Source organism: Sceloporus occidentalis, unplaced genomic scaffold (genome assembly GCF_023333645.1).
Source record: "Sceloporus occidentalis isolate IW3139 unplaced genomic scaffold, rSceOcc1.0.p SCAF_5, whole genome shotgun sequence".
NCBI classification, from domain to species: Eukaryota; Metazoa; Chordata; class Lepidosauria; order Squamata; family Phrynosomatidae; genus Sceloporus; species Sceloporus occidentalis.
The window spans coordinates 20,074,206-20,100,968 of NW_028316985.1; the positions used below are offsets into that span (position 1 = coordinate 20,074,206).

Genomic DNA, 26,763 nt, shown 5'->3' on the forward strand with positions numbered 1-26,763 from the left:
GCTTGTCTTTTTAAATAATTCATAATTTCATTAGCATACTTATGAAATTTATTTAAAAATAATGGCTTGCATTCTGTTGAGTGGATATGAGATCAAAAGATGGATTTAAGATCTCGTAACTGCTGGGGATTCATGTTTATGGTCATGAAAACCACAGATGACCCCAAAAACCTATCTTTGCAGCCTGATAGCATCCTGATGAGGTTTTATAAAGTGTTGGAGGTCAGGGCACTTGGAAATGACATTTGCAGTACTCTCCAAGTCATGGGAAACCTTGAGAGAAGCAGTTGTGCTGGGAACCTGAGTGTTCCCTCCAACAGCCTGTTCTCAGCATGCCCTGTGATCAGGAGAGCACTGCACACATCATTTCCCAGTGCCCCAGTCTCCAACACCTCAGAAGCACTTTGGTTGGGGCACTGCCAGACTGCAAAGGTAGATTTGGTGGCAGGGAGAGGGGCAGGTGGCATTATCAGATATACCTATGGCAATGGAGCTCCTTCATTGTACTTACATTCACAATGCAGGATCTTGGCCAAAGTCTCAATATCAAAACAAATAGTTGTTGTTGTTGTTGTTGCTGCTGCTGTTACTATCATCACCACCATCACCACTGTCTTGAATATGATCTCCTTAAATTGCATTGACATTTATGAGGTTCATTATAACAGCCCAAGTTTGCATATGATTTCAATGCAAGCAAATAGTCAGTCTGACTTGACTTCCATGATTTTAGCCTTAAAAACCATTCCAGACCCCTAATCTGTTAATCATTACTTTGCATTGAGATGAGCCACAGCAACCCATTAGAAGAAACCACATAGGCTAGAAAACTCTTAACCTCAGCAAGCAAGGAAGCAAGCACACACACACACACACACACACACACACACACTCAGAATGGGAGTTTTCTATCTTTCTTTGCCCCTCTGCATTAAATTCTCATATTGTGTCTCCTCAGGGTGGCATCTATGTTTTCAAGCTGTTTGATTATTATTCAGCCAGTGGCATGTGTCTCCTCTTTCTTGTCTTCTTTGAGACTATCTCCATTTCCTGGTGTTATGGTATGTCTTTTTGCTTCATAGTTTTCTTGTCACAAACATTAGCAATGTCTGGATTGGGTTTTGGGGACTTCTTTTTTATTGTTGTTCATAGCCACACAGGGTGGGTCATTAAGGGTTGTGATTGCAGAAAGGACAATCCTCCCTCGTGTGCTATGACACAACTCCAGCAATAACTCTGCCATCTTTTGCTTGGCCAATGGAAGAAAGGTTCACAGCTGGGGAAAGTTACCTTTTGGAGTACATCTCCCAGAATGCAACAGCCAGTATGATGATTCAGGTGGATCATTTTAGGCATTTTCATCTGAAAAGTAAACTTTCTGAGGTCTGAAAAACAACAAATAACAGAACATGCTAACACATAGAATCATAGAACATGAAGGGTGATCTAGACTGAACCCCTGCCAGTGCAGGAATCAACAGCTAAAACATCACTGAGGTGAGACCATCCAACCACTGCTTTAAAAAGAAGAGCTATTTTCCTGTCCTGTTTCAACAGATATTTCTCATTTCAGGAGTGAATCGATTTTACAGTAACATTGAAGAGATGATTGGTTATAAACCCTGTGGATGGTGGAAAATATGCTGGTCCTTCTTCACTCCACTTGTTTGCTTGGTAAGAACTTATAGGGCCTTTTACCACAACACAGTTATAGTGCTGATTCCACTTCAATTGCCATGTTGCATCATATGGGATTCTAGGCTTTGTAGAGGCATCAAATCTCACTGGTTAAGAAAAAACCTCTCCTGAAACTGCAAGTCCCAGGATTCTACTGAATGCTGCCATGGCAATTAAAATGGATCCATAGTTCTATTATTGTGGAGTGTGAAAGGGTCTTGCCTAGATCAGACCAAAGGATATTGGGTTCAACATTTTATTTTCAAAACAGCAGCTTGGTCTCAAGAAATAAAATAAACATTATATTAATTAGCTGTTGTGTTTCTTTTCTTATTTGTTTTAAATAAAAGCACCCTGTAAGCAAACTGAATATGGACCATACTGTGGGGTCCTTAACCCTTTGCCCCTGAAATGATCCCACTCAGAGCATGCCAGTGATAGTTAATCCTCTGTTATACGTCTTTTGCATCTGGTCATCTAACAAAGGGGCAAAGTGAAGCCTCATGACTGCACACGGCTGAACAAAACTGTTTTTGCAGCCCCCAGCTTCTCCAAATTCTCTGGACTGGCCTTTTGGAGGGCACAAAAAGAGTTAATTTCCCCACCCGGAAGCAGTGAGGAGTGACATCTCACCTTTTAAATAGGTCACAGGCCCCCATTCCTGTTTAACACAGGGAATGGTACCCATTTGTCAAAATTAGAAGTTTTTGATGGCTGAGTGATCCATTGAGGATTGCAAGGCCAGAAAACAGTTGTATTCCCTGATCTCTAAGAGACAGGACTCCTGTCCTTTTAATGGTTGTGCAGAAGAGGGAAATTCAGCTGGAATTGCTTGCATGAAAAGCAGTACCTGCTGAAATGCTCTGTTTTCTACTCAGCTGTTAAAAGGAGAGATGCCCATACTCTAATCTCACCTGGTGACCTTACTGATTTATGCAAATTATCGCATTGACAAATAACCTGACTGCTCCCTAACAGGATGCAGGCAGGTATTATTACACATAATTTGCCACCGCTGCCATGGGTGGCTGCATCCCGGCTGCATCCCAGGTCCCGGCCGTGCTTTGGAGGCTGCTTTTCAAAGTTGGAAAGCTCCTGGCTTCGAAAAGCAGCCGGGATGCAGCCGCCCAGTGGCAGTGGCCATGAATTATGTGTGATAATACCCGCCTGCATCCTGCAACCTGGCAGCATCCTGTTAGGGAGCAGTCAGGTTATTTGTCAATGCGATAATTTCCTAAAATATATTGACTCTGAATATGGAGGTGGAGGTTCTGCTTTTGAGTGATCCTCTGTGAAATAGTTTAATAAACTGGGTAAATCATAGTGAAAGTAAAATGGAGAACTGGCATACAGTCTTCCTTTGGGAGCTGGCGTGTTACTATAGCTATCTGGGGAAGCCATGTATAGGGACCATAAAAGAAAGGTGTAACACCTGTCAGCAAATGTCCTTTTCTCTGTACTGATACTGAGACACACTTTTTTCTTACTTCTCTAGGGTGTTTTCTTCTTTAGTGTGATTGAGATGACTCCCCTGAGTCTAGGAAAATATGTTTACCCAACTTGGGGTCAAGGCATCGGATGGTTCATGGCCTTGTCCTCTATGGTCTTGATCCCAGGATACATGCTGTACTTTTTCTTCACTGCAAAAGGAACAATCCGACAGGTAAGAAGTACTCCAAAACCATTTTCACATATATTGTGTGCACAGCTTGGAACAGTCATGTCATGGCAGTGGTTCAAGGGCTCGCAAGTGTTAATGAAGGCCTGAATCCTGTCAGTCAATCTCTATAGTAGCCTGTATGCAACCCTGGCTCTTCTTGCAGCTTTTCAAGAATGGGGTTTTCCTGTTCTTGAAAAGATGCGGGACTAGCCCAAAGAAGGCTGGGTTGCATACAGGCTTCATACTGCCCAGCAATGGATGAATGCAATGATACCTACCTTAAGACAGTTGCATCCCAGGTCTATCCCAACAGTGAAACTAATGTGATAACCTCCTTTAAAAATGTTTGTAAGGGAAACACAGCAAATAGAATGAAAACATGAGAGTGCTGAAACAGAAAAACAGCAGTGAAAGGGATTCAGTAGATGCCACCAAAACTACAGACCAAACTAGGCAAGCATGGATGTCAAATCCAGAACCCTTCAGTACAGTAAGTAAAATAAAATGCCAGCTTAACAGTCAGAAACCCTAATTAACAGGGTAGTCTTTACATGGCACTAAAGCATTATAATGAAGGAACCATCTTTCAGTTCTCCCTTAGAAGAGGTTCCATACCTGGAAAGCATCTATAACGTAGGCCGTATTGTTGAGATCTACATGCCCAACAGGGTGGACCTGAGAAAGGCATTTAGACAGTTTCAAGGGCTGGGTAGCTTGATCAAGCTACAGTTGATCTATAGCATTTAAATTAATTTTAAGAAGTAGTTTCAGGTGAGACAAAAATGCCATGAATCACTCAATGCTTAATGGTGCTCAAAGTGCTTCAAACTGATGGCATCATCATAATAAGTAATAATAATGCTATGATAGTAATCGTCACAAGAAGATTGGTATGGAGATGGAGTGCTGAGCCTGAACAATAAGTACCTTGTTAACTTTTGTTGTTGCATGACTTCAAGTCACTTCTGACATGGCAATCCTATGGCAAACCTATCATGCAGTTTCCTTGGCAAGATTGTTCAAAGGAGTTTGCAATTCCTCCTAGGTTGAGAGTGTGACTTATCCTGGTCACTCAGTGGGTTCCTATGGCTGACCAGGGATTGGAACCAAGTTTTTCTTTTTTAAAAAAAAAAAATTCTTTATTTAAAGCATAAAACAGACACAAACAGACACTGTTACAGACATACACCAAAAACACATATACAAATAAAAAAATCCTAAAATCGCGACTTCCAAAGCTTTGGCGAACAATGTATTGTTTTCTATCCAGTTTACTCTTGTGATTAATTCTATTTATAAAGTTCCACGTTTATCTTTTCAATTGAGTTTAATTCCCCTGTATTTTTCAATTGGAAAAAAAATTAATGATTCCTCCCCCCACAATATTAATTAACCAATTATCTAATTCTCATGACAATTATTCTCGTTATGTCATATCTGTGCCAGTCTTATTTCTTTAAGTGTTCTGTTGACATATATAAAAATAAAAACCAAGAAAAAAAATCAAAGAGAGAGAGAAAATCTTTCTTACTCGCTAGCAAAATTTTTACAATATATCAACATACAGTATTAAGTTAATGGATTAATTACAAAGATTATTCCTCCTCTTCCCCCAGATTGATATCCATCTTCTTTTGAATCCAAAACTTTTCCAGAAAGTCCGTCACTGGGGCCCACTCTTCTTTATATTTTTCTATCAATTTGGATTTAATTAGACATGTTAGTTTATCATTCTCTAACAAATCATATAGGTGATTTACAGACTGCCCAGAAGGGGCAGTCTTGCGCCGCTGCCGGTTGCAGCATCTGGGAACTGCAGCAGCCAAACAGCGCGGTTCCTGGACGCTGCAAAGAAGGAGCGTGAAAATCGCGCTCCTTCCTGTGCCCCGGAAGAGACGGCGCAAGTGCCGAAGCGCGCACTTGCAGCGTCATTTTTGGAGTGCAACGTGCGGATGCAGTGCATCCACTACGTCAAGAACAGCCGCCGCCATTTCGTATGGACTCAGTCCGTGCTAGGGTTAGGGGCATCTGGAAGAGATGCCCCTTTCTAACCCTAGCACAGACTGAGTCCGTCCTAGGGTGCCCATCTGTAACGGGCCATAGTTTCCACATCCAGTCTAATATGTTTGGAATGTTTTGATTTTTCCAGTTTTTAGCATAGACTGTTCTGGCAGCTGTTAACATATAAAATAAAATATTCCCATATTATTTTTCCAAATTTATGTCTATCATACCTAACAAACATATTTTTGGAACTTTCTTTAAATCAATTTGTAAAATATCTTTGATTGTTTTTTGTATAGAATCCCAGAAATGTTTAGCCTTGGTGCAGAACCACCAGCAATGCATCCATGTACCTTTCCCGGTACCACACTTCCAGCATCGGTCATTGGAGTTTTATACATATGTGCAATCTTGTCCGGAGTCATGTACCATCTAAACTGCATTTTATAAAACCAAGTTTTCCAAAGTCCTAGTCCAACACTCAAACTACTACACACACTGGCTCTCTTTTACTTTGTTAATGGCAGGGCTGAAATATGAGGTAGGGGAATACTGATTTATTTTAAAACACACACACACACACACACACAAACACACACACAAAGCCTTAGCCTCTATAAAGGTATTGTTTGTGTTTCTTTATTTGTAGTGGCCTTCAGCTGGCGTCAGTAGCTTTCACTCCCCAGAGGATGACAAAATGGCATGCTTGCCTCTCATACTGACCTCTTCAGTAATTATTGCTAAAATCTAATTTCCACTGTTCATAGTCACTGTCTTTAAATTTGATTTTGGACACCTTCGTCTTGACAGCATCATCCCCATCCTGCTGAGCGAATAAATTAATACAGTTCTGCTTAGCTATGATTTACCTACAGCTGTGAGGAAAGACAAAATCAAACACAATAAGTGTCAGGTTCTATCTGTTTTGTGAAATAATCTATTTTGAATTCACGTGTGTATGTGGTGGGAGAATATTGTTATATTACTATAGGAATGTGGTATCTAGATATTAAGTGACATGGAAACAGATAGAGGGGGCAACTCCTCAGTCACAAAGCCTGGAAAAGTTACTTTCTGGTTCTACAACCTGCAGGAGCCATGCTTTCAGGAGGATTCTGGGATCTGTAGTCCAAGACGTAACTTTTCCAAGTTCTGCCTGGGGATTTTTTCATATTGGAGGAAAGAAATGTATGTTTCAAGCAGCATATCTTCCAGTTTCTAAGCTAGTATAAGGTAAATCTTTGTTTGTGTAGTTCTTAAAATCAAAATTTTAAAACATTAAATTTTCTCCTCCATTTGGCAAGATTATAAGACCACTTATAGTTTTCAATAATTTTTGCATTTCATGATTTGTTTTGCAAAACCAAAAATGATTATGCAAAAAAATCTGTGTCCTACCAAATTAAAAATATAGTGTTTAAAAATGGCTTATAGGCTGGGAATCAGTATAGGCTGTAGTAAGGTTAAAGATCTCTATTCTAGACCATGCTTGTAAAAAGGATAAATAAATGGGCCTGGTTCCAAGGGATTTCTTCCTTCCACATGCAGCTCCCCACAACTCCCAAAAGAAGGGAGGTTTGGGAGGTAGCAGTAGTTTATATCTTACAGTAATTAATTGGGAATGGCAAGATAGAAGCTAAACAACAGCCAGTCCTACGTCCAACTTTCTTACACACAGGATTTAGCAGAAGAAAAAAAGTAACAAGTTTAGTCTTCTTTGTAAAGGGTATTAAAGTTGATTTACTTACAATATTTTTCACACACAGGTTCTAATGGAAGAGAGAAAGGGAAGAGAAAAAAATGGATATAGGTTAAAGCGATATAGCAAGATGTCACTATAATTAGTTAGTGAGTATAGGTGTACAAAGGTTGCTAACTCTTAACAGAAAATTCATCTCCACTGTTTTTATGGTGGCTTAATTTTTTTTTTAGGGGGGAAGATATGCAGAAACATACTATAGGTAAATTGTACAAATAAATGCATAGATTGGTGGGGTACCTTTAAAATGCATTTTAAAACTTCATGAATTTCAGGATGGGAGGAAAATCAAAACTCTTGCAACCAGAAATACAAAATAAGGAGTGGAAGAAAATGCAAGTGGGGTTCCAAGAAACTCAACACAATCAGGTAGAGTGTGTACTGATAGTGATTCAGAGCCGTATTGTACAAGAAAAGAAAGTAGAAACAGAGCAGGAGAGTAGTGGCTGTCTCATTGCTTACAGCATGATGTCGTAACACTCCAGTTCTGTTCCCTAGGGAGATGGTTGTAAAAGAATGTCTTTTGTTGAACAGATTTTTCCAGTTAGACAAAAGCATTTTTGTAACCATCTCCCATGGGAAGAGAACTGAAGCAATATGACATCATGCAATAAGATATGGAGAAAGCTGCTGCTCTCCAGCTCCATTTCTACTTTCTTTCCTTATGCGATAAGGCAGTCAGTGCTAGAACTGCAATATTCCACACCAAGTTTCAGTAAGGACAGCACTGAGGAATAGAAAACATGTGCAAAGCTAAGACAGAGAGTACAAAGGAAGATGTGGAAGTGGGGAAGGAGGCTCTCAGAATCATTAAAATAATACGTGAATTCTAGTCTAGGAGAGACATCCATCCTAGCTCTAAAGCATAATGGGAAAGCCTCCCCATTCATGCAAAAAAAAGCCGTCACCCAGCCTTGGTCTTCCTGCACTTATCCTGTGGTATAGAACAATTATTGGAATACAATGCCTCCATTTGCTGCACCATGATGTTAGAGGAAATGGGAGAGGATAACTCTCTGTTGCTGAAAGAGCTTTCATTAGGATTTTCCTTCTCTTTTGGGTACAGTTCTGCCTATTCATTTTGTATAATTTAGTCCAGATCAGTGCAAAAAAAGATTTTTCTTCCTGCAAGGCTGGCTGAGGCTAGTTGGCCAGGTCAGGCTGTCACTGCCAATGGCTTTGAATAAGATCTTATGTGAGGACAATAAATAAGTATGTCTAGAAGAAAGATAGGCAAAAGGCTGAGGTTAATCAGGCTTGTGGCCTTTCCAGCAGCCTGGCTGGATAATGAAATAAATCTGCTTGATCCTAACAAAGATAGTCTTGAATATAAATTCCCCTGGAGAAGAGAAGCTCCACAATTTCTTAGCTTTCCTCTTCAAGTCAAAATTCATGTTTGCACAGGGAAGCAAAAAATAGTTAGCTTCAAAGCTATTTGTGCTTTCAAATTAGCTCTTTTTCTTAGAGGCTGGGAAATAATGACACACACATCCTTTTCATATCTTTGGAAAGGGAGCTTTTCTTAGTGGTGTTGTTGTTAATAGTGCCTTCGAGTTTCTATCAACTCATGATGGATGAGAAATCTCCAAGAAACCCTATCCTCAACAGCTCTGCTCAGGTCCTGCAGACTCAGAGATGACCTCCTTGATTGAGTCTATCCATCTGATATGCTGTCTTCCTCTTTTCCTACTGCCTTCCACCTTTTCGAGCATTATTAGATAAATCCATTTCACTCAAATGGGTGTCTTCTTTCAAAGGGACCCCATTTTACATATTACACCTCCCCCTTGACCCCAGGACTGTGCCTATAGGAAATGTGCATGCCCTTCCCTGAAATGGGAAAAACTGCAGTTTCACCACAACGTGCTTTAGGGTTGCTGTACATTGGAAATTACCTGAAGGACACAACAACAACATATTGTGTAGTATGAAATAGCACTCATTGAGGGATGAGGGCTGTGATCACTGGGGTGCAACTCTTGGATTTGCAGTTTTTGAGGGGTATTCTGAATTCAGGGGATGCAGTGCCTTAGTGATTAAGATGCTTAATCTGATGACCACAATGTTGGCAGATTGGTAGTTCAAGACCCAAGCGCCACATGATGGAGTGAGCTCCCATGACTAGTCCCAGCTTCTGCCAACCTAGCAGTTTGAAAGCATGTAAGAGTAGATACCACTTTGGTAGGAAGGTAACAGTGTTCCATGTGCCATGATGGCCACATGACAACAGAGTTGTCTTTGACAGCGCTGGCTCCCTTGGCCTAGTAATGGAGATGAGCACCACTCCCTACATTTGGACATGATGGCGATCTTGTCAAAGTAGAAACTTTTACCTTTTTATTCTGAATTAGCAGTCAGACTGCTGTTGTGCCTCCCAAAACTACAGTTCCTGGGCTTCCACAGGACATAGCCATGGAAGATACAGTGGTGTAATAGCACTGTGATTGTGTAATGTGAAAAGTCCTTAACCCTGTCTTCTAAATAGGTTCAGCATCTTGGACAGCTTGTTTAAATTTCACATGGCAACACTTAGAGTTCATTGACTGCCCAACTGCCATTCTAGCTACCAGCTGGTACTGCTCTGACCCTCCTGCAGCAGAATGTGATTTGACTACAGAGGAGACCTAGCAACTCTCCCCATCCCTGTGCCCCAGTTCCCCCACCCTCCCACCTTCCATCACCCCTTGTTTCAATGTGGTGGCAATAGATAGCAGGTGGCGGTAAGGAGATTTCCATGTGAAGTTTTGCCCTCTCGTGCAAGGATTCCACAATTAGTTTGTAAAAGAGCTGAGGCTTGCAGGGAAAATAGATGCTGATGCAGAATAAAGTGGTTCTGACAGATGGGGAAAATTATCGGCCACTTTAGTCCTACTGAGCATTAATATAAGGAGGGTTTTTTAAAAAAAAATGAAACATCAGTGCTAGGAAAATTGGACTAAATGCTTCTTAGACCTCCTGGTAGGATGGGGTGGGGAGATGTCAGCCTCTTCTGGGTTTTTAAACATGAAGGTTCCTATTTTTCTCCTGGGGACATCCTATCCTGTCTCATACAGTAATCTCCATTTCTAGTTTCTATATGAATTTTTTTTTATAAAATTCCTTCTGCAATCCATGGTGGGAAAAGGAGACTATGGCTTGCAGCTGGCCATATATACCATGCAAAGCAGCTTCACCTGCCACACATAAGATTTAACAAATAAATTAATTTGGAGGATTTCTTTCTTACCTTTCCAACACAATCACCACCATCATCCATTATCAACCATCATCATCATGGTCATTTTTTATCCATCTCTCTCTCTATGGATTGAGGAGGAGAACAACAACTGATTAATATATGATACACAGCATCAATGAAAAAACACTTATTATCAACTAAAAGAATGTAATACCTTCCACTGGCAGCTGATGATTTATCTATTTTTTTAAAAAAACCCACAACATCTTTAAATTGTCTCAAGCTACTTTAATTGGTTTTAAACTGTCTTATTTTTAACTTATCCATTTGTTTAATGTGAGGGTCACTGTTATGTTCCTTCAACTTGACTTCTTGTGAGGCTATCCAAGGGTTTTCTTGATGCCTTTCTTTGAGACTGAGAGAGTGTGACTTGCCCAAGAATTTGCTCCAGTGGGTTTCAGTAGTGCAATGGGGATTTGAATTCTTGTCTCCAAAAATCCTGAGTTAACAGTCAAATCACTATACCATGCTGATTCAATATGCTTTTACTGTTTTTAAATTGTTTCTCTTGTCTAAAATTGTTTGAAATTTGTTAAAGCAATGCTATTGCATGTTATCCTGAGGTGCCATGATATGGGGTGGGATGTAAATTGTTGTTGTGTGCCTTCAAGTCATTTCTGACTTATGGTGGCCAGTTTCTCCAGAGGAGGGTTGCCATTGTCATCCTCTGAGTCTAAGAGAATGGGACTTATCTAAGGTCACCCAGTGGGTTTGCATGACCAAGCTGAGATGACCTGCCCAATCTAAATAAATAAATAAACAGCTATTAATAAAATCAAAGATAAGTAAATAAATGTAATTATGAAAATAATCAAGCCACTGAAAAGTTCATCAGGCCATCAGATCAAGCACTGACCAAAATAAAAATGCTCTTAACTAGGTGGCTTGAAAAGCAAGGGGGCACAGTGGACTTTCCATGGCAGGAAACTCCAGAGCTAACTCTTGGCACATCCACTGAGAAAGACCTCTTCCATGTCCCAATTGGCCTCACCCAGTGGCAGCTGGTGGCATCTGTGTCAATTGGGTGGTGAATCTGCCAAGGTTTTAATCCAAATTTTAAAGGTGCTGTGCAAAGGATGATGCTTTTTGTGGGATAAGGTTCAATGTCACACTTTTATTTTAAATGTTAGACTAAAATCCAGTGTAGATTCATTGCCCCAACAAAATTAAAGCCACCTGCTGTCCTGATCATGCTCTGTCACCACTGAGACTCAGGCCTGAAGTGGACTCTTGTCCAGTTTGGAGTTTAGGAATGAAAGCATAGTGAAGTGAAGACAGAATTTAATTGATGGCATTTATTTGTCCAGCTGTCACCATTCACTCTGAGCAATCTGTCACCAAAGCAAAGAAACACCTTACCATTTATAGCAAAATCAACCTAGCAACTGCATGTAACCAACAGGCAGTAAACCATCAAAGATATTATGGATATATATAACCAATCATGAAACAGCAGTCATTGATCCATAATGATAAATTAGAAAGCAGGCATCATGTAAAAACTGTCATGCCAAGACATTTTGTTGACTGAGGGAAGAATAAGATAGTATCCCTCTCCCTGCTCTCCATGCTGAGTACAAAACCAAAGTAGACTGACAGTTAACTCTTACTTCTTCCCTGGCAATGGGACAGTATCCTCCATTACCCCTGAAGGCAGCCAGCTCATTTAGGGGCACCAAGACAGGCTGGGTGGTAAGAGGAATAGATAGGGAACTCAAATGTTTGGGTGGCAAGTACTACTGCTACTCACAACAGAATCAGATGCCGAATGTGAGTTGCCTCCTTGTGCCTCAGCCTAATTTCCTGGCGTGGAATAGATTACCCTCAGTTATGGTGGGCCACTGATTGTCTTCCAGAAACAAGGGACACAAATCGAGATATGAAAATTGTATAAGGTAATTGGTGCTTATAGACATGCTTTAGAAATAATGACAGAAATCCTGTATCAGAGTTGCGTCTCCTCTTAAGTGGACTTATGTATAGTGGGACCTTGTTATTCACTGGGGTTTGGTTCCAGGATCCCCCATGGATAACAACATCCGTGGATGCCCAAGTCCCATTAAATATAATGGCAGAGCAAAATGGTGTTCCTTATATAAAATGGAAAATCAAGGTTTACTATTTATAATTTATACTTTTTTGGAATATTTTCAAGCTTTGAATCCGTGGATACAAAATCCATGGATAAGGAGGGCTGACTGTATTGTAAGAATTAGAATTGGGTAGTTTCATAATGAGAGCTAGCATGGCGTAGTGGCTTGACTGTTGGACTACAACTCTGGAGACCAGGGTTCAGTTCCCAGGTTGGCCATCAAACCCAGTGGGCAATCTTGGGCAAGTCACTTGCTCTCAGCCTCATGAGTCGAAGCAGACTTGAGGGCATTTAACAACAGCAACAGTTCTTGGATCAGAGTTTCATGATGGCTGGGGGATTCATGGAGTTGTAGTCCCGGCAAAACAAACAAACAAACAAACAAAAACAAACAAATTTGAGGAGCTCTGGATCAAAGTAGGGCCTTTGGCCTAAGAGGTCTATGTCATATCAGTATTCTTTTTAAAACAGTGGGCGCACCTTACTGGTGCTTTGTTCACTTTTCAACTTTATCATGCACTCTAAGGAGCTTATCACATGGATATTTAAATCATCTTACCTCAATCCGTTTTAACCTTTAATTCAGGTGACATCCCGATATTATTGCAAGGTTTTTGGCTCCAATTTTTGCCGCCTGAATGCATCCCAGGTCCATTGCTGCTTCCAGAACTGCTCCTCATGGTTCTTTTCAGATGAGGGAGTTTTCCAGCTTGAAAAAATGTTTTCCAGAGCCCTCCTGGAAGTGAGGATGAACTCGGGATGTATTCAGGCAGCAAAATTGGAGCCAAAAACCTTGCAATAATATCAGGATGCCACTTGGATTAAACATTAAACCAAATTGAGGTTGATTGATTTAAATATCCATGCGATAAGCTCATAAATGTCTCCTTTGTTTAATGATTGCAATGAAACTGATTTTATAACTGAGCACACAACCAAGAATTAATTCTGGCTGCTGTTGTCAAAGGACATTATAATGCAAAGAAGGCAATAGTATACTTAATGCAAAGGGAAGCATGGGTTGCAGTCCTATTGATAGCTGATTGAACTAATTTACATAAGTGTTGACTCACCATTCAAGACTTGATTTAACAGGTTTAAAAAGTCCTATGAAATTCATGGAGTCGCCATAAATCAAGAGGTGACATGAAGGCACTCACACAGTTGGGTTTACCAGTAGGACTGAGACCATGGTGTCCTTCCCCATTCACTTGTTCTTGCAAGATTTCATACATTATCCCTCACCCTCTCCTTCGCTCTCCCTTTCTTTGATGACCTCTCTTTATCCTTTTGCCAGCGTTTTCAACTGATGATCCAAGCCACACAAGATGAGAAAATTCAGCATAATGGACTCCAACCAAAGGCTTCACTGAATGGGAGTGTCTCCGAAGCTGCTGTCTAGGCAGAGAAAACATCCTTATTCTGCAGCTTAAATATTGGACTTCAAGGGACCCTGTTTATGTTCTTGGAATCTCTCCTCACCCATCCCCTTTCAAAAACCCTGAAGCTATTATCTATTGTCCAGTATTATTTTATCTATCTTTTTAAATGTCAGTTTTGTATCATGTGTTTCCCAGTCTAGATTTTTCTTTTCCTTATACTTACTGTGTGCCTTTTCTAAAGTCTAAGCCTGCTGGCAGGGTCCATTGTCATTAGCTCTGTTTTGTATAGTGCCAAGTTTCTTGTTTACATAAGAATCCCCAAGTATATGTCATGAACAATAACCATCCTATAAAAAGAGTTGATTTTGTCTTAAGGATTGGAATCTCAACTGTTTAGCCTGAAGCACCTTTGAATTTGACGACTACAACCTGCGTGCACATTTCCTGGAATAAATCCCACTGAAACTAAATTGAAGTTCTGTCTGAGTTGAGATGCATAGGACTGGACTGTAAATAATGATATAAAGAGATACAATGCTGTGACATTGAAATGCATCTATGTTAGAAGATGAAAAAGAGACTACTATACTTAAGAGAAACAACTATGTGCCTAAAGGGGGCAATAGAAGGAGAGACAGATAATTCCATTCCTGGTAAATTTGTTGCCGCTTGCCTATGTCTTCTATTGACCCCAACTCTTTAGACTGATATTCTCAATTCTGAATTCACTTCTCTCATTGCTCCTTCTCATCCTGCAGTCTTTGTCTTAGCCACGTAGCTGTAGCCAGTAAACTCTATCTTTCTTTATATGTCAGATGTTTGATTTCCTTTGTGAATACTTTTTTTTCATTTAAGACAGTCTTTGAAACTGATTCCAAGAATCTAACAGACACATACACACACACAGCCCAATCAAATGCCCTAAACAAGATGGAAGTAATGCACAAATCAAAACCTGTTTGGAAGTACCTGTGGTGAGTGGATTAAGGTCTCCCCATGAGCATCATGGCTGAGTGGATTTCCCCCATCAAAATCCATTTATCAGTGTTCAATTTAAACCAATTTTACAAACTCAGGAAGGTTCTCTGCTCCATTCTTACATTTCTGGAGGTGCCATTATTCAAAATCTGTTTGTTTCCCCATATTTATTAACCAACCCCCTCCATTAAGACCATGGCCACAATTCTGTATTAACTATTTAGCTACATAGCCACCTTAATTACATAGCTAAGTAGTGTCTCCCAGCCTGAGTCCCCCCAATCCTCAGTGGGCAACAGCCACTGTAGACCGACAGGGACCTGTTCCTTTGTTGAACAGAAAGCATCTGAATGGTGTTTCTATCCACTCCCAAGAGCAATATCAGTTGCAACAGTCAGAAGAAGGGTCCTTGTTGCAATTTTCCTTCACACCAGAAATGACTTGCAGGAGGGAGGGTTGGAGCATCAGTCTACTAATTCCTGCTTGACAGGAAAAGACCTCTGATGCTTGTAGCAGCTGCTGCCTGGTAAGTGAGGACTTTTATGGTCCCTAAATAATAATCCCTAAATTAGTGAACAAGCAATGATCATGAGTACAAACCAGTCACAAATACATAACTCTAGATTATGCACTCTTAACTGCCTTAGTGGTTTTCAGTCATTTTAAGTTCGTGTTCTTTTACCTGTTCCTTTGAGACCCACCTCCCTTATGGTAGAGCATCTGTCATGAGGAGCAGGGACTTCCAGATATGCCCCAAGACTGGGGAACAAATTTAAATAATAAAATAAATAAAACTTTTATTCAAAGCGGTTTACAGAATAAAAACATCCGATACACAACACAATATAACCCTCCTCTTAAAAAAAGAATTAAACATATTACTATTAAAAATCAGCCTATTAAAATAAACTGTTAAAACCAATAACTAACAGGCGAGTGGTGGCATAATATAAAATATGCAGCATATGCAGGAGGTTCATTCATGCTGAATGAAAACTATTCCCAAAAGGCCTGGCAGAAGAGATTCATCTTAATAGCTTTTTTGAAGCTATCCAAGTTGGTGATTTGACAGATCTCTTCCGGCAAGTCATTCTACAATCTGAGAGCGGTCGTGGAGAATGTCCTCTGTGAGGTTGCAGCCAGTCTGGTCTTTTTTGGATGCAATAGGTTCCTCCCAGAGGACCTGAGAGTGTAGGATGGATTGTACAGAAGTAGGTGATCCCTTAGATAGGTTTGATCCAGGCCATGTAGGGCTTTAAAGGTGATAACCAACACCTTGTACCGCACCCGGAATCTAATAGGCAGCCAGTGAAGTGCTTTCAGGATGGGAGTTATAGTGTCACTCCTGGTCTTTCCAGTGACCAGCCTGGCTGGCTACTAATTGAAGTTTCTGGACTAGGAACATGTAGAGCGCATTGCAGAGATTGAGTTGTGAGGTTACCAGCACTTATACTACAGTTTCTAGGTCCCTTGCTTATTTCTATATCACTTCAGGAAACAAATTCAAACAGATGTACTTTGCAAAGCATCTGAATAAAAGGCACACATTGGCCAACCAGTGGTGTAGTTGAAGGGCTAACAGGAATGAAGCTCTGTGATTTTTCGGCTGCAGACACAATGACATCATCTGCCTGCTTCCCAGCCTTCTGTGTTCCCTTTGAGTAGAGCAGCAATAGCTGGAGGATTTCCCACCAAGAACATATTGTTATGAGGCATCCGTGCCCCAATAATACACATTATTTGATGATTGCTTAGTGTTGAAAGGTCAAGTAAGATCCATTAGCTTTACAAATTATCTGTTTTGAGTGGAACCCCCCCCCCCCCAATTGTTTTTTTCAATATGGGTCAGGATTACTGCTCGTCTTTTTTGGATTCTCCTTGGAGTAACACTATGAGTGGTGGCTCTGTCAATGCCTGAAGTTCAAAATTTACAACTGTGCCACTGGGGCCAAAGAAGTGGAAAGGGCATGCTTCATTTATGGGTTTATTCCACCACGAAGTGTTTCTGCTGTTACATTATCATTGTTTTAGGGGGGTTTTTTGTGGATAGTTTTACCATTTTAATTACTGTAAGCTGCCTCCAGCACAGAGAAGTATAAACATTGGCAATAAAATGAACTGTTCCTCCCAATGTAGTATAAAAGGCTTTATATGTTCCCAGAGAGGCTTAAAATGCTGATCCTAAAAATGCTGATGTGGAGAAGAGACTGTTCTGTTGTCTGGCACAATCTGGGTGTCCCTCTGAACTCTCCTGGGTACAGTCAGGAGGAAAGATCTTGCTTGAAGGGAAAACCAGAGAAATGGATGGAGTGAGAACTTTTTCTGGAACAGGCTTGTTTTCAAGAGCTATGCCATACAGTGTGGGATTTGATATCTTTCACACCTTAGCTGTTGCAATCTTGGGCTGAAGCAGTAAGCAAATTGTCTTCTGCCATGCTTTCTTTACCCACTGCTTGGTAAAGTTACTTTTTTTGCACTACAACCCCCAGAATCCCCAGCATGGATACCACTGCCTTGGGTCCTGTGGGGCCAATTATAAATTAGCAATGCAAACACAATCAGAATGATTTAAATAGTTTGCTAATCTAAATGAGATTTAAAACTTAAAAGCAACAGGACCAACCAGCACAAACCAAGTGAGATCTTATATTGCCCAGCATGGCAAACTTTTTTTAAGCAATATGAATTGGGCTGTTGTCACTTTGAATTAGCTAATATGAATTTGCACCCAGTGAACTAAATGGGGTGGGAGGGGAGAGAGATGAGAGGAAGGGCAGAACATTGCCTTTCCTAGTAGGCTCAAGCAAAAGCAGACTGCTGCAGCCTCTCCTCACTTGTGTGTTCTTCCTTATTAATAACTTTTGACATCTTGACCACATGCTGATATTGCTTGGCTACTTGTATCCTAGGTTTTGTCTGTGAAATATTAGGGCATATGGGGAGATTCTCAAGCATGTTGCATCAATCACAGTTGCTCATATTATATCTTTCTTTTTAAAAAAAGAGAGAGTAACATAGGAGGATGTACACACACACTAAAACACACATTCTTCAAGAGTATCCTCATCCTGAGATTTCTTCCCTCACCCTGTAAATGGGAGAACACCAAGCCCTGAGAAGCACTTGTTTCTAAGCATATGGTAGTCTGGGCCCAGTTAGATTAGTCTGGGCCCTATCTATTCCAATCCACACCCTGAATATGAATTGAGACTTGCAAATCCAGATCACCAGTCCTCCCCGATTGATTTGAATTGGAAAATACAAAGGGCTAAACATCGTTATTTTCTCACACATCTGCATAAAATCATTCAGCTAAATTTATTAATATTTAGCTAGGATATATAATAGTTATTGATAATGGTGTACTTGAAAAGAGGGTACATTTTGTATCATTCTGGTAACAAACCACTGTTCAGATTCAATGATGTAACATAAAGAAGTGAGGGAAAGGGAGATGACATGCTTTATTTATTACTAGAGAGTGGAAGGGAGAATAGTTTTCACTATGTGAAATACACACTTTTCATACAGACAAGAAAGGCAAGCAGAAGATTAAACTAGGCTGTTCAGCAAAACACAAGAAAGCTGAAAGTCCCTGCAAGACCAACTGAGATCAGAATCATCAACTGCATTTCCCTCACCACTTTCAGGATCTGTAACTGACACAACAAAGGCACTGGGAAGAAATAATAGATCTTAAAGCTTCAATAATTTCACATATTCCAACCCCCAAAGCACTGTAATTGGATAGTGCTTGTGAGAGTGTTGCCATAGATTGCATGAAGAAGATATCATGGAACCCAGCTCTCCTCCTCTTCTTGTTAATGACATCACTATGGTCACACTGGATACTTACCATCTAGCTTTTTGCCTTTTATTTTTAATCAGATTGGTGTGAAATAATACAGACCACGTACAAATTGATCTTAATCAGCCTAATTTGCTATATTATTCATGATTCCATTGAATCAGGTGCATGGCCCAAATTCACAATGACCAGAAGAGAATATGAATGTAAGCAAAATTTGCTACCAGAAAATTAAAGAATTTTCAGTGCTGCTTTTCACACGCTAGAAAGCACTGATGTTTTAAAAATGTTCATAGAACAGTATATACTTTAAACAAAACACCAAGGTGCTTTAATCAAGCATCCTGCAAAAATGGGCACATTTTGAAAATGCACAGACCAAAAATATGGACATTTAAAAACAAAAACCAACATGCATATGAATATTTATGCGAGGGAGTTGAGCTCAAAATCTGGTACAGAAATGGTTCTGCATGAGTCTAGTAGTAGTGTTGTGGGATTCTTAAAGCCTGGACTTTCTCTCACTAAGTCCACTGGCTTGACAGAGCAGAGTACAACAGGACCCAGAAGGCTGAGAATCCAAATTGTTTATTGCCGGCAAAAGTCCCCAGTGGAAATCAAGTTCCAAAGAACTGAGGCAAAGAACCAAAGAAAATGGCTGTTCATATAAGTAATTCCTACAATGAGGTCCCTAACAATGTATTCTATTGGCTGGTTGAAAGTGCAAACGTACAAAACTTTCTTACAATCGGGACACAGAATTTTGAATATTTTAAAATACATTTTTGACTCATTTGGAATATTCCATCACTCTTATCGCTTATGTGTTATTTCCCTCATCCAATGATGCTGCTCTTAATTGTTTTGGCTTTCAAAGCAAGCTAGACGCCTTGATGCTTGCAAAGGTCAACCTGTTCTCTAAATATTTTACCGCAAATCCTGCTCAGCATTTTCTCTCTCTCTCTCTCTCTCACACACACAAAACCTTAACTCCAAAAACTCTATTCTATATATCTATAGTGCAACCATTTCTATAAATCTATAGTGGGGATATTAATATTAAACATCCATCCATCTCAGTAGAAGCAAAAGCACCATGAGACAGAGCTTGGTAGATTCACCCATCCTAGACCTTGGAACCATTATTTAGCTTAGCATATGCTGGTGTGCTAACTGGGAGAAATTTAGATGAAGAGAAGGCACAAGCGAAGTGCACTGGGAGTCCCACTTGAACCGTGCCAAAAGGACTAAATGCATCACCAAATGAGGATCAAAATGGACATAGATTTGTGTTAAGTGTTGACAGATGGACCACTGTAAACTCTTGCTCTTCATTCCCCCTTTTTCCATTCTTAATCCAGATTTAGATTGGCACAATCTTTCAAACTATGAATGCCTTCAAACAGAGGACTGTCATCTGTCAAGCAAAATCTACAACTACGTTATGGTCCATCCCAAGTGGCATACTCTCCTGTCACGCTGAGACTGATGTGTGAATATGAAATGTAGTATCTCTGCCAGACTTGGAGACACTTTGCTGGAATCAGGAAGTGGCACTGAACAGCTCACGGTGAAGATATTTATTTACAGGTGATCAGGAAGACTATTTACAGATGCAGAAACAATAGAGTTCTAGGATGGAAGTACAACACTCTCTTCCTCCTCCTCAGTAGCTCAACAGCAACAAAGCTATACAGAACTCTCTGGTATACTCACTATACACATAGCAGCTGCACTGATTCTCTTCACAACTCTTTCTCAATAACCCACATTTCTCAATGACCTACACTACTCAATGACCCACACTTGTTTACAGTTAGGAGGGACTTACATACCCTTGTCTGATACAACCTCAGTGCATTGTTACTCATACATTGTATCACTGTACATTACCTAATTGTGCTTAGTCATACAGGCAGGTGTATTCTAATACACAATCAAGTGTCTGGCCTCCTCAAGAACATTTGTCTCTAGATGTCCTGGCCTTGTCACACAAACCACACACATACTTCATGACAGTGCAGTTCAGCAGATCTATTCACCTTTTAACATGGTGATATCTCCTACTTTGGGTTTAACTAGTATGTGCTTCTTCCCAAGCTTTCTTGCCACCTCTGCCATGCAACCAGAGTTGGAAAAGCAACTCAGCAGAGCAAAATCCTCTTTCTTGGAGTAGCTTTACTTTAATGTTTGTGTTCACAATGTTGTGAAATTATGTTGTGGAACCCTGGTTCATTATCATGCATGTGGAATGTAAAATAATATAACTCCAAGGCTGAAATTGTACATTGGAGCATAGCTGTGGAGCGATTCTGGGTCCTCCCTCCAGCAACTGTGAACCCACATGATAGGGTACAGCTGCTTACCGGTGGACAGGGAGTGGGAGTGATTGACCATGAAGTACTAGCTGGACTCAGCTTTGTGGGGGGGGGGGGAATCACATTCTCCTTTTCCTTCTGCTGGGAGCCTAGAGCAGCCATATCTTCACAGTCAGAATCACCTCCCCTGTCCCAACCCTAGGATTTAATAGCTGAAGGGGAAACAGTTTTGAGATGGAGCAAAAGCACCAAAGAATTTCCCCTTGCCTTCTATTCAAAAAGAAACCTACAAACACACAAATCTTACTTACATTCATGTCACTAATAGGATGCCAGTCAAAGTGTGCCAATATCCCCAGGTTTCCATTAACATAAATCACTGGACACAAACAGCTGACAGTGCCTAATCTTGCTTTGTTATATTCTCATTTTTTTTCTTTTTCTTTTTGTTTCTTTGTTTGTTCATGACCTCTCCAGATAAAATTAAGTGCTCTTTGAAATAAGAGGAAAAAGAATTTTCCTTTTGCCCTATGCTGAGGTCATGATTAAGAATGGACAAGTGACATCCAGATCATGGTCTTTAGCATTGTACAATGCCACAGGGAAAGAATGAAGCCATCTCCCATAAAGGCACAGCCCATCTTGCTATGGTCCACCATTTCAGATACTTTTCTCCAAGACTGGATCATTCTTTGCATCAAATAGAAGCTGGGGAGGAGGGAGGAGAGAAGAATTTGAGAGGTGGATTGTGGAAAAGTAAGGTGGGGAAGAATTTACCTTTTCTCACCAGTGCACCCATTTGATGTTTAACTCACCTCTGCACACAGAAACACATGAATCAGGCAGAAACATGATTAATAAATATGGCTACCAAGATCACAGTCTATTGTGACCCCCTAGAATGAGGGTGGGGTTGTTTTTTTCAGTTTTGGGATTCAGCACAAGAATAAATAAATAAAATGAGGAATATTAGCATTTACATTTTTCTTAAGGGGCACTTTCTCAGCTCGTAATTAAGACCATAAGAGCTGCATTGATGAATTAGACAAAAGTTCCATCTAGCTCAGTGGTCTCCTTCCCGTGGTGTCTAGCCAGATGTCTCTAGGCATGTGGCATGCAGAACTGGGTAGAGTTATGACTATATCCTGCCAGGAAAGCCCATGCCAAATGAAATTTGTTTCTGAAGATACATCACAGTCCAACACATTCCAATTAAAAGACATCAAAACTCCTCCCTTAGGACACAGTGAATAATGATATACTTTTCTTACAGAGGAAAGGTTTGTCAAGATTCCTTGTCCAAGAGATCATTGCTCAAAGAGCAAGGAAATGTCGTGAAGATTTTGGGGGTTTAATAGTGACATGTATTGGGCTGATCCTTGGGTATTTTCTAGCACTTTTTCTGCCTCATCTCCTCTTGTGGTCTACATCCTCTGAATATAGTTAAGCTCTGGTCTTTGTTGTTATGATTAGTATCCACTCTGTGTCCTTTCCTGCCAGCCCCTTCTCAAGATATCACTAGTCCAATTTAGGAAGCAGATCTGAATAATGTTTCCAATTACTAGCAGCCAAGAATCAGGATAAGCAGCTTGCGCTTGGGATTTTCACAGCCCAGTCTAGGAGGATATTCAGAAACACCAAACAAAATACAGAGCACTGATTTATTGCAAAAAGAGTGGGCACTCTCCCTACACATCTAATTACAAACTGTAAGTGGGGAAAAGAAGAGCTGGATGTACTTGGATCCATTTATCACTACAAGACTGTTCACCCTAAGCAGTGAATCTGGTTAAGTTGAACTGATTAAATTTAATGGTACCTCTGCTTTCAGTGGCTGAGATCTTACAGCACATCAGGGTTGCATAATCCAGATCACACACTCATTCAGCCCTTGTCTTTAAAGGCAGCTGAATTCACATATACATGACTGAATGTGCACCAACATCAACTGGATGCAGATGTTGCACATCAATCAAAAATGCCAAACCAGTTCCATAGGGGAACATTCCCATGCATAACACACCAACAGAATATCAGGCATTACATGTTAATCTCTTTCTATTGCCTTAGCACAACACTTTAAAGAATCCATGAAGAGTCCTGTTGAATCAGACTAAGGCCTACATACCAATCATCTTGTTTCTCAAAGTGGCCAACCAGCTGCCTGAATCTGGGAAGCACCAAGGGAGCACACAGGGTTCTTATGGACATGTGGCGCGGATGTACCAATCCACTGTATGAGTCACTTATAGCAATAACAGTTTCATTTATACACCTCTGGCATTCATGGGCCTAGATATTCGGGCAGTTGTTATGACATCAGTTTGTCTGCTTTGAGGTTTTGGTCCCAATTTGGAAAGACCTATATTTGGTGCTGAACAATGTCCCCCAAATAGGTTCAACACTTTGGAGATAGTTCTTTTAAAAAAGCATGGATTCACTGCCACACTGATATGGAAGCTAGCAGCTGCTACTGCCCACATAGAGACTGAGATCCTACAACATGCTTATGTAGTGTAAACTACACCCACACAGTTATGCAGTTGCTGTGCTATAGCTCAACATGTGCAGCTGATTGCATATCTGCCAACGTACTTGTATATCATCTTAATGAAGAATGAACAATGGTTGTGTTTGCAATACCAGTGAATCAAATGGTACACATCTCAGGTCCAGGTTATCTTAAGGACCATATTCTCTCATATGAGCCTGGCTTAGTTTTGAGATTTTCTAAGGAGGCCCTTTTATCTGTCCCACCACCCTCACAAGTTAGTTTGGAGGAAACATGGGAGAAAGCCTTCTTGGTGACTGCTTCCAGGCTCTGGAACTCCATTCCTAGAAAGGTTACAATGGCCCGGAACAGACGGGCCTTTGCAGCACCCTCATCACATGTGAGGGTTGCCTGGTGTGTGGAGCACCCACATGTCCAGCAACCTTTGCATGTCATGGACGTGCTGCAGCTGCAGCGTGCCCACCAGACAGGGTGCGTAACGGTGACATCACATCTGCGCTGCTTCCAAACAGGGTGTCTCAGCGCCGCCGCAAAAAGGAGCTGTTTCCGGGTGCTCCTTTTTTGCTCCGCAGCAGCACCATGCAATTTGGTTGCTACGTAGCTCCTGAGGAGCAAAGAGAGGCCCCAGGGAGGCGCCTCTTTTTGGCACTCTGTACCGTGCCTACAATGCCTTATTTGCTATCCTTCTGTAGGCAAGTTGTTTGTTTGTTTCAGCAGGCCTTGTATATATCATTTAATGGAATTTAGATTGAATGTAACGGGACCAAATTAAAGGGGAGGGGGGAGAGAAAAGAGTGAGAGAAGAAAAAAGAGGGCAGGAGGAGAAAAAGTAGGTCTAAAATCAACTTTGAATTGAACCAAACTAAGACCTAAAGATTGAATGTTATATATTTGATTGTTAAATACACTCTTTCCAGTTTTCTTGAAGGGAAAAAGAGGGAAGACAACAAGTTACGTAAAAAAAGAAAACTTTTCTATGATGAGAATTTTTAACTCTATTTAACTTTTCAAACTCATAATGATTTCTGAACTGGAAAAAGGATGAAAAATCATCATAGGGGGGAAAAGGAGAAGGAAGAGTATTAGTAGTAGTAGTAACAACAAACAATAATGTATTGGAGACATTGGGGAACAGTGTGCACCATCCACAAATGTGAAACTGCATATGAAAGGGTTACATCTGCAATACTTCTACAGCCATGAACTAAATGCATCCATTGTACAATGGTCAAAAAAAGTGCCAGCACATGTGTAAGTGAACTTACACATGTGCATGACAGCAACAGGATTCTGGACTTATACAGAAGCAGGTACAATGAATATTCTGTGTAGAAAACTCATCTGTCCTTGCAGATGGGCTTTCTCTTTTAATGCAAGGAAGTTATTACAGCTCTTAATGGAGATGTGAATGGAGGCCCACATTTGAGTGTCACAGTATGGTGTTTCTGGATCAAAGCCATCATTTGAAGCCCTTGCCTGAACATTTAACTCAGGGAAATCTGTTCAAGAACTGTGGAGGTGGGGAGGGGGGGATACACAACTTGCCGGACAGGCTGTAGTTCCCAGCCAGGAAAGGCATGTGCAAGAAGAAATGAGGCAGAGCCAAGCAAGAGCCCTTATGAAAGCGAAGGAGATAAAGCCAAGGCCATCTGTTGCCTTGACGTACTGGCACCATAATTGCTAGCAGAGGGAAATGTGGATGAGATTGCAGATAAACACAGAGGGGGATTTTGCACTTAGTGTTAAGCTTATTATTACAGGCTTTGTAGCAGATCTGGAACAGTAGAAGGGCAAAACGATCCCCAATTGAACAGATTCTGTCTCTCCCTTCCTCTCCATCCTGCTCCTATTCTGTCCATGATACTTGCTTGGTGTTTGAACATGGCCAAGATAATGGGAAAGTGGCAATGGAAACACTGCAAAAACATATAACCAGTCAGATTGATGTTTCTGGTTCTCCACATCTTCCAACATCTGGACTGGAGGACATTCAACATGGTGGGGTTCCATCTTGTGCAGAGATGGACAAATCCAGAGGAGGCAGGGCCATTTCCTCTGATGCTGCCCTGCAGACCTCACTGTCACTCCCAACATCAGCAGAAATGGCATGATGCCATTTCCGGTTCTGAGAACTGGCCAAAATATGGAAATTATCACATGAAGAAGATGGGGGAACCCAAATTGCCACATTTCTGACAGCTTGGATAGGGTTTTCTGGTGTGTTTTGAAACTGAATTTTCAGATGAAATTTTTAAAGGAAAAGAATGGGGGTCTTGGAGGAGTCTTTGGAGAGATTTGGATGACCACAAAACTGGGGCTAGGGGGCCTATGCAGCCTATAGGCTGCACTTACCTCAACCTTGTTCTAATCCAATGTTCTCATTATCCTGGGAATAGAAATGCTCTGAAGAATTTTGTTTTTAGATGCTGGTTGAAGTGGTACTTATTTTTGCAAGCAATTACTGGTGTGATTCTACCTAACATGTATTTTTATTCTGACAAGCTATGTAGTTGCTATGTATTTTAGGATGTGGGAGGAAGTAAAGTCAGGTCTGAGGGTAGGTGAGGAACCATAAAACATGCAGTTGCAAAAGGGGGTGTTGTACAACACCTCTGCCAAGACATGTGTGTGTGTGTTTCTAATGCAGTGGGATTATGGATTATGGACAGAAAATGGTATAGTAGCATGGTGTGGTGGTTTGAGTGTTGGACTGTGATTCTGGAAATAAGGTTTAGAGCCCTCCCTCCATGGCAACTGTCATGGCAATTTTAGTATTGGGATGGGGGATTGGGAAGGGACTAATTTTGAATTTTATTGTATTTGCTATGTATTTTTATTGCTGTAACCTGCCCGGTTTCCTTGTGATTGGGCGGGCTACAAATAAATAAATAAATAAATAAATAAATAAATAAATAAAATATTTTATTATTATTATTATTATTAAGGGTTCAATTCCCAGCTCAGCTATGAAACCCACTGGGTGACCTTGGTCAATTCACATGCTCCCAGCCTCAGGGAAGGGCAGTGGCAAACCTCCTCTGAACAAATCTTGCCAAGAAAACCCCATGATAGGTTGACCTTAGGGTCGTCATAAGTTAGAAATGACTTGAAGGCACATAACAACAGCAGAGTAGTTCACCATTGAGGCAAACGTGATCAGCTCGACACTTCTGTGATGTCTTTCTTTATGTGTGTGCTTGACCAACACATCACCTTTTGTTAAACAATGCAAGAGAAAATGTCCAAAGCCATTTGTTTCATAGGTCCTCTTTGTTTTAAGAAACACTTCCTGATCTGAAACAGTTTGCTTTCGGGGAAGAGACAGCATCCATTTT

General features: G+C 40.7%; 1 protein-coding gene across 2 annotated transcripts in view; it reads left to right on the forward strand.

The window, feature by feature from the left end:
- The window catches only part of LOC149311736 (sodium- and chloride-dependent GABA transporter 1-like), an 81,644-nt gene extending 67,023 nt beyond the window's left edge, over positions 1 to 14,621 (forward strand). For both annotated transcript variants that reach the window (XM_089527803.1, XM_089527804.1), the window contains 4 exons: positions 959 to 1,061; positions 1,574 to 1,674; positions 3,173 to 3,340; positions 13,728 to 14,621. In XM_089527803.1, coding sequence (XP_089383929.1) covers positions 959 to 1,061; positions 1,574 to 1,674; positions 3,173 to 3,340; positions 13,728 to 13,832 — 477 coding nt within the window. In that variant the 3' untranslated portion in view covers positions 13,833 to 14,621. The remainder of the gene's footprint in view (positions 1 to 958; positions 1,062 to 1,573; positions 1,675 to 3,172; positions 3,341 to 13,727) is intronic.
- Positions 14,622 to 26,763: the final 12,142 nt, after the last annotated feature.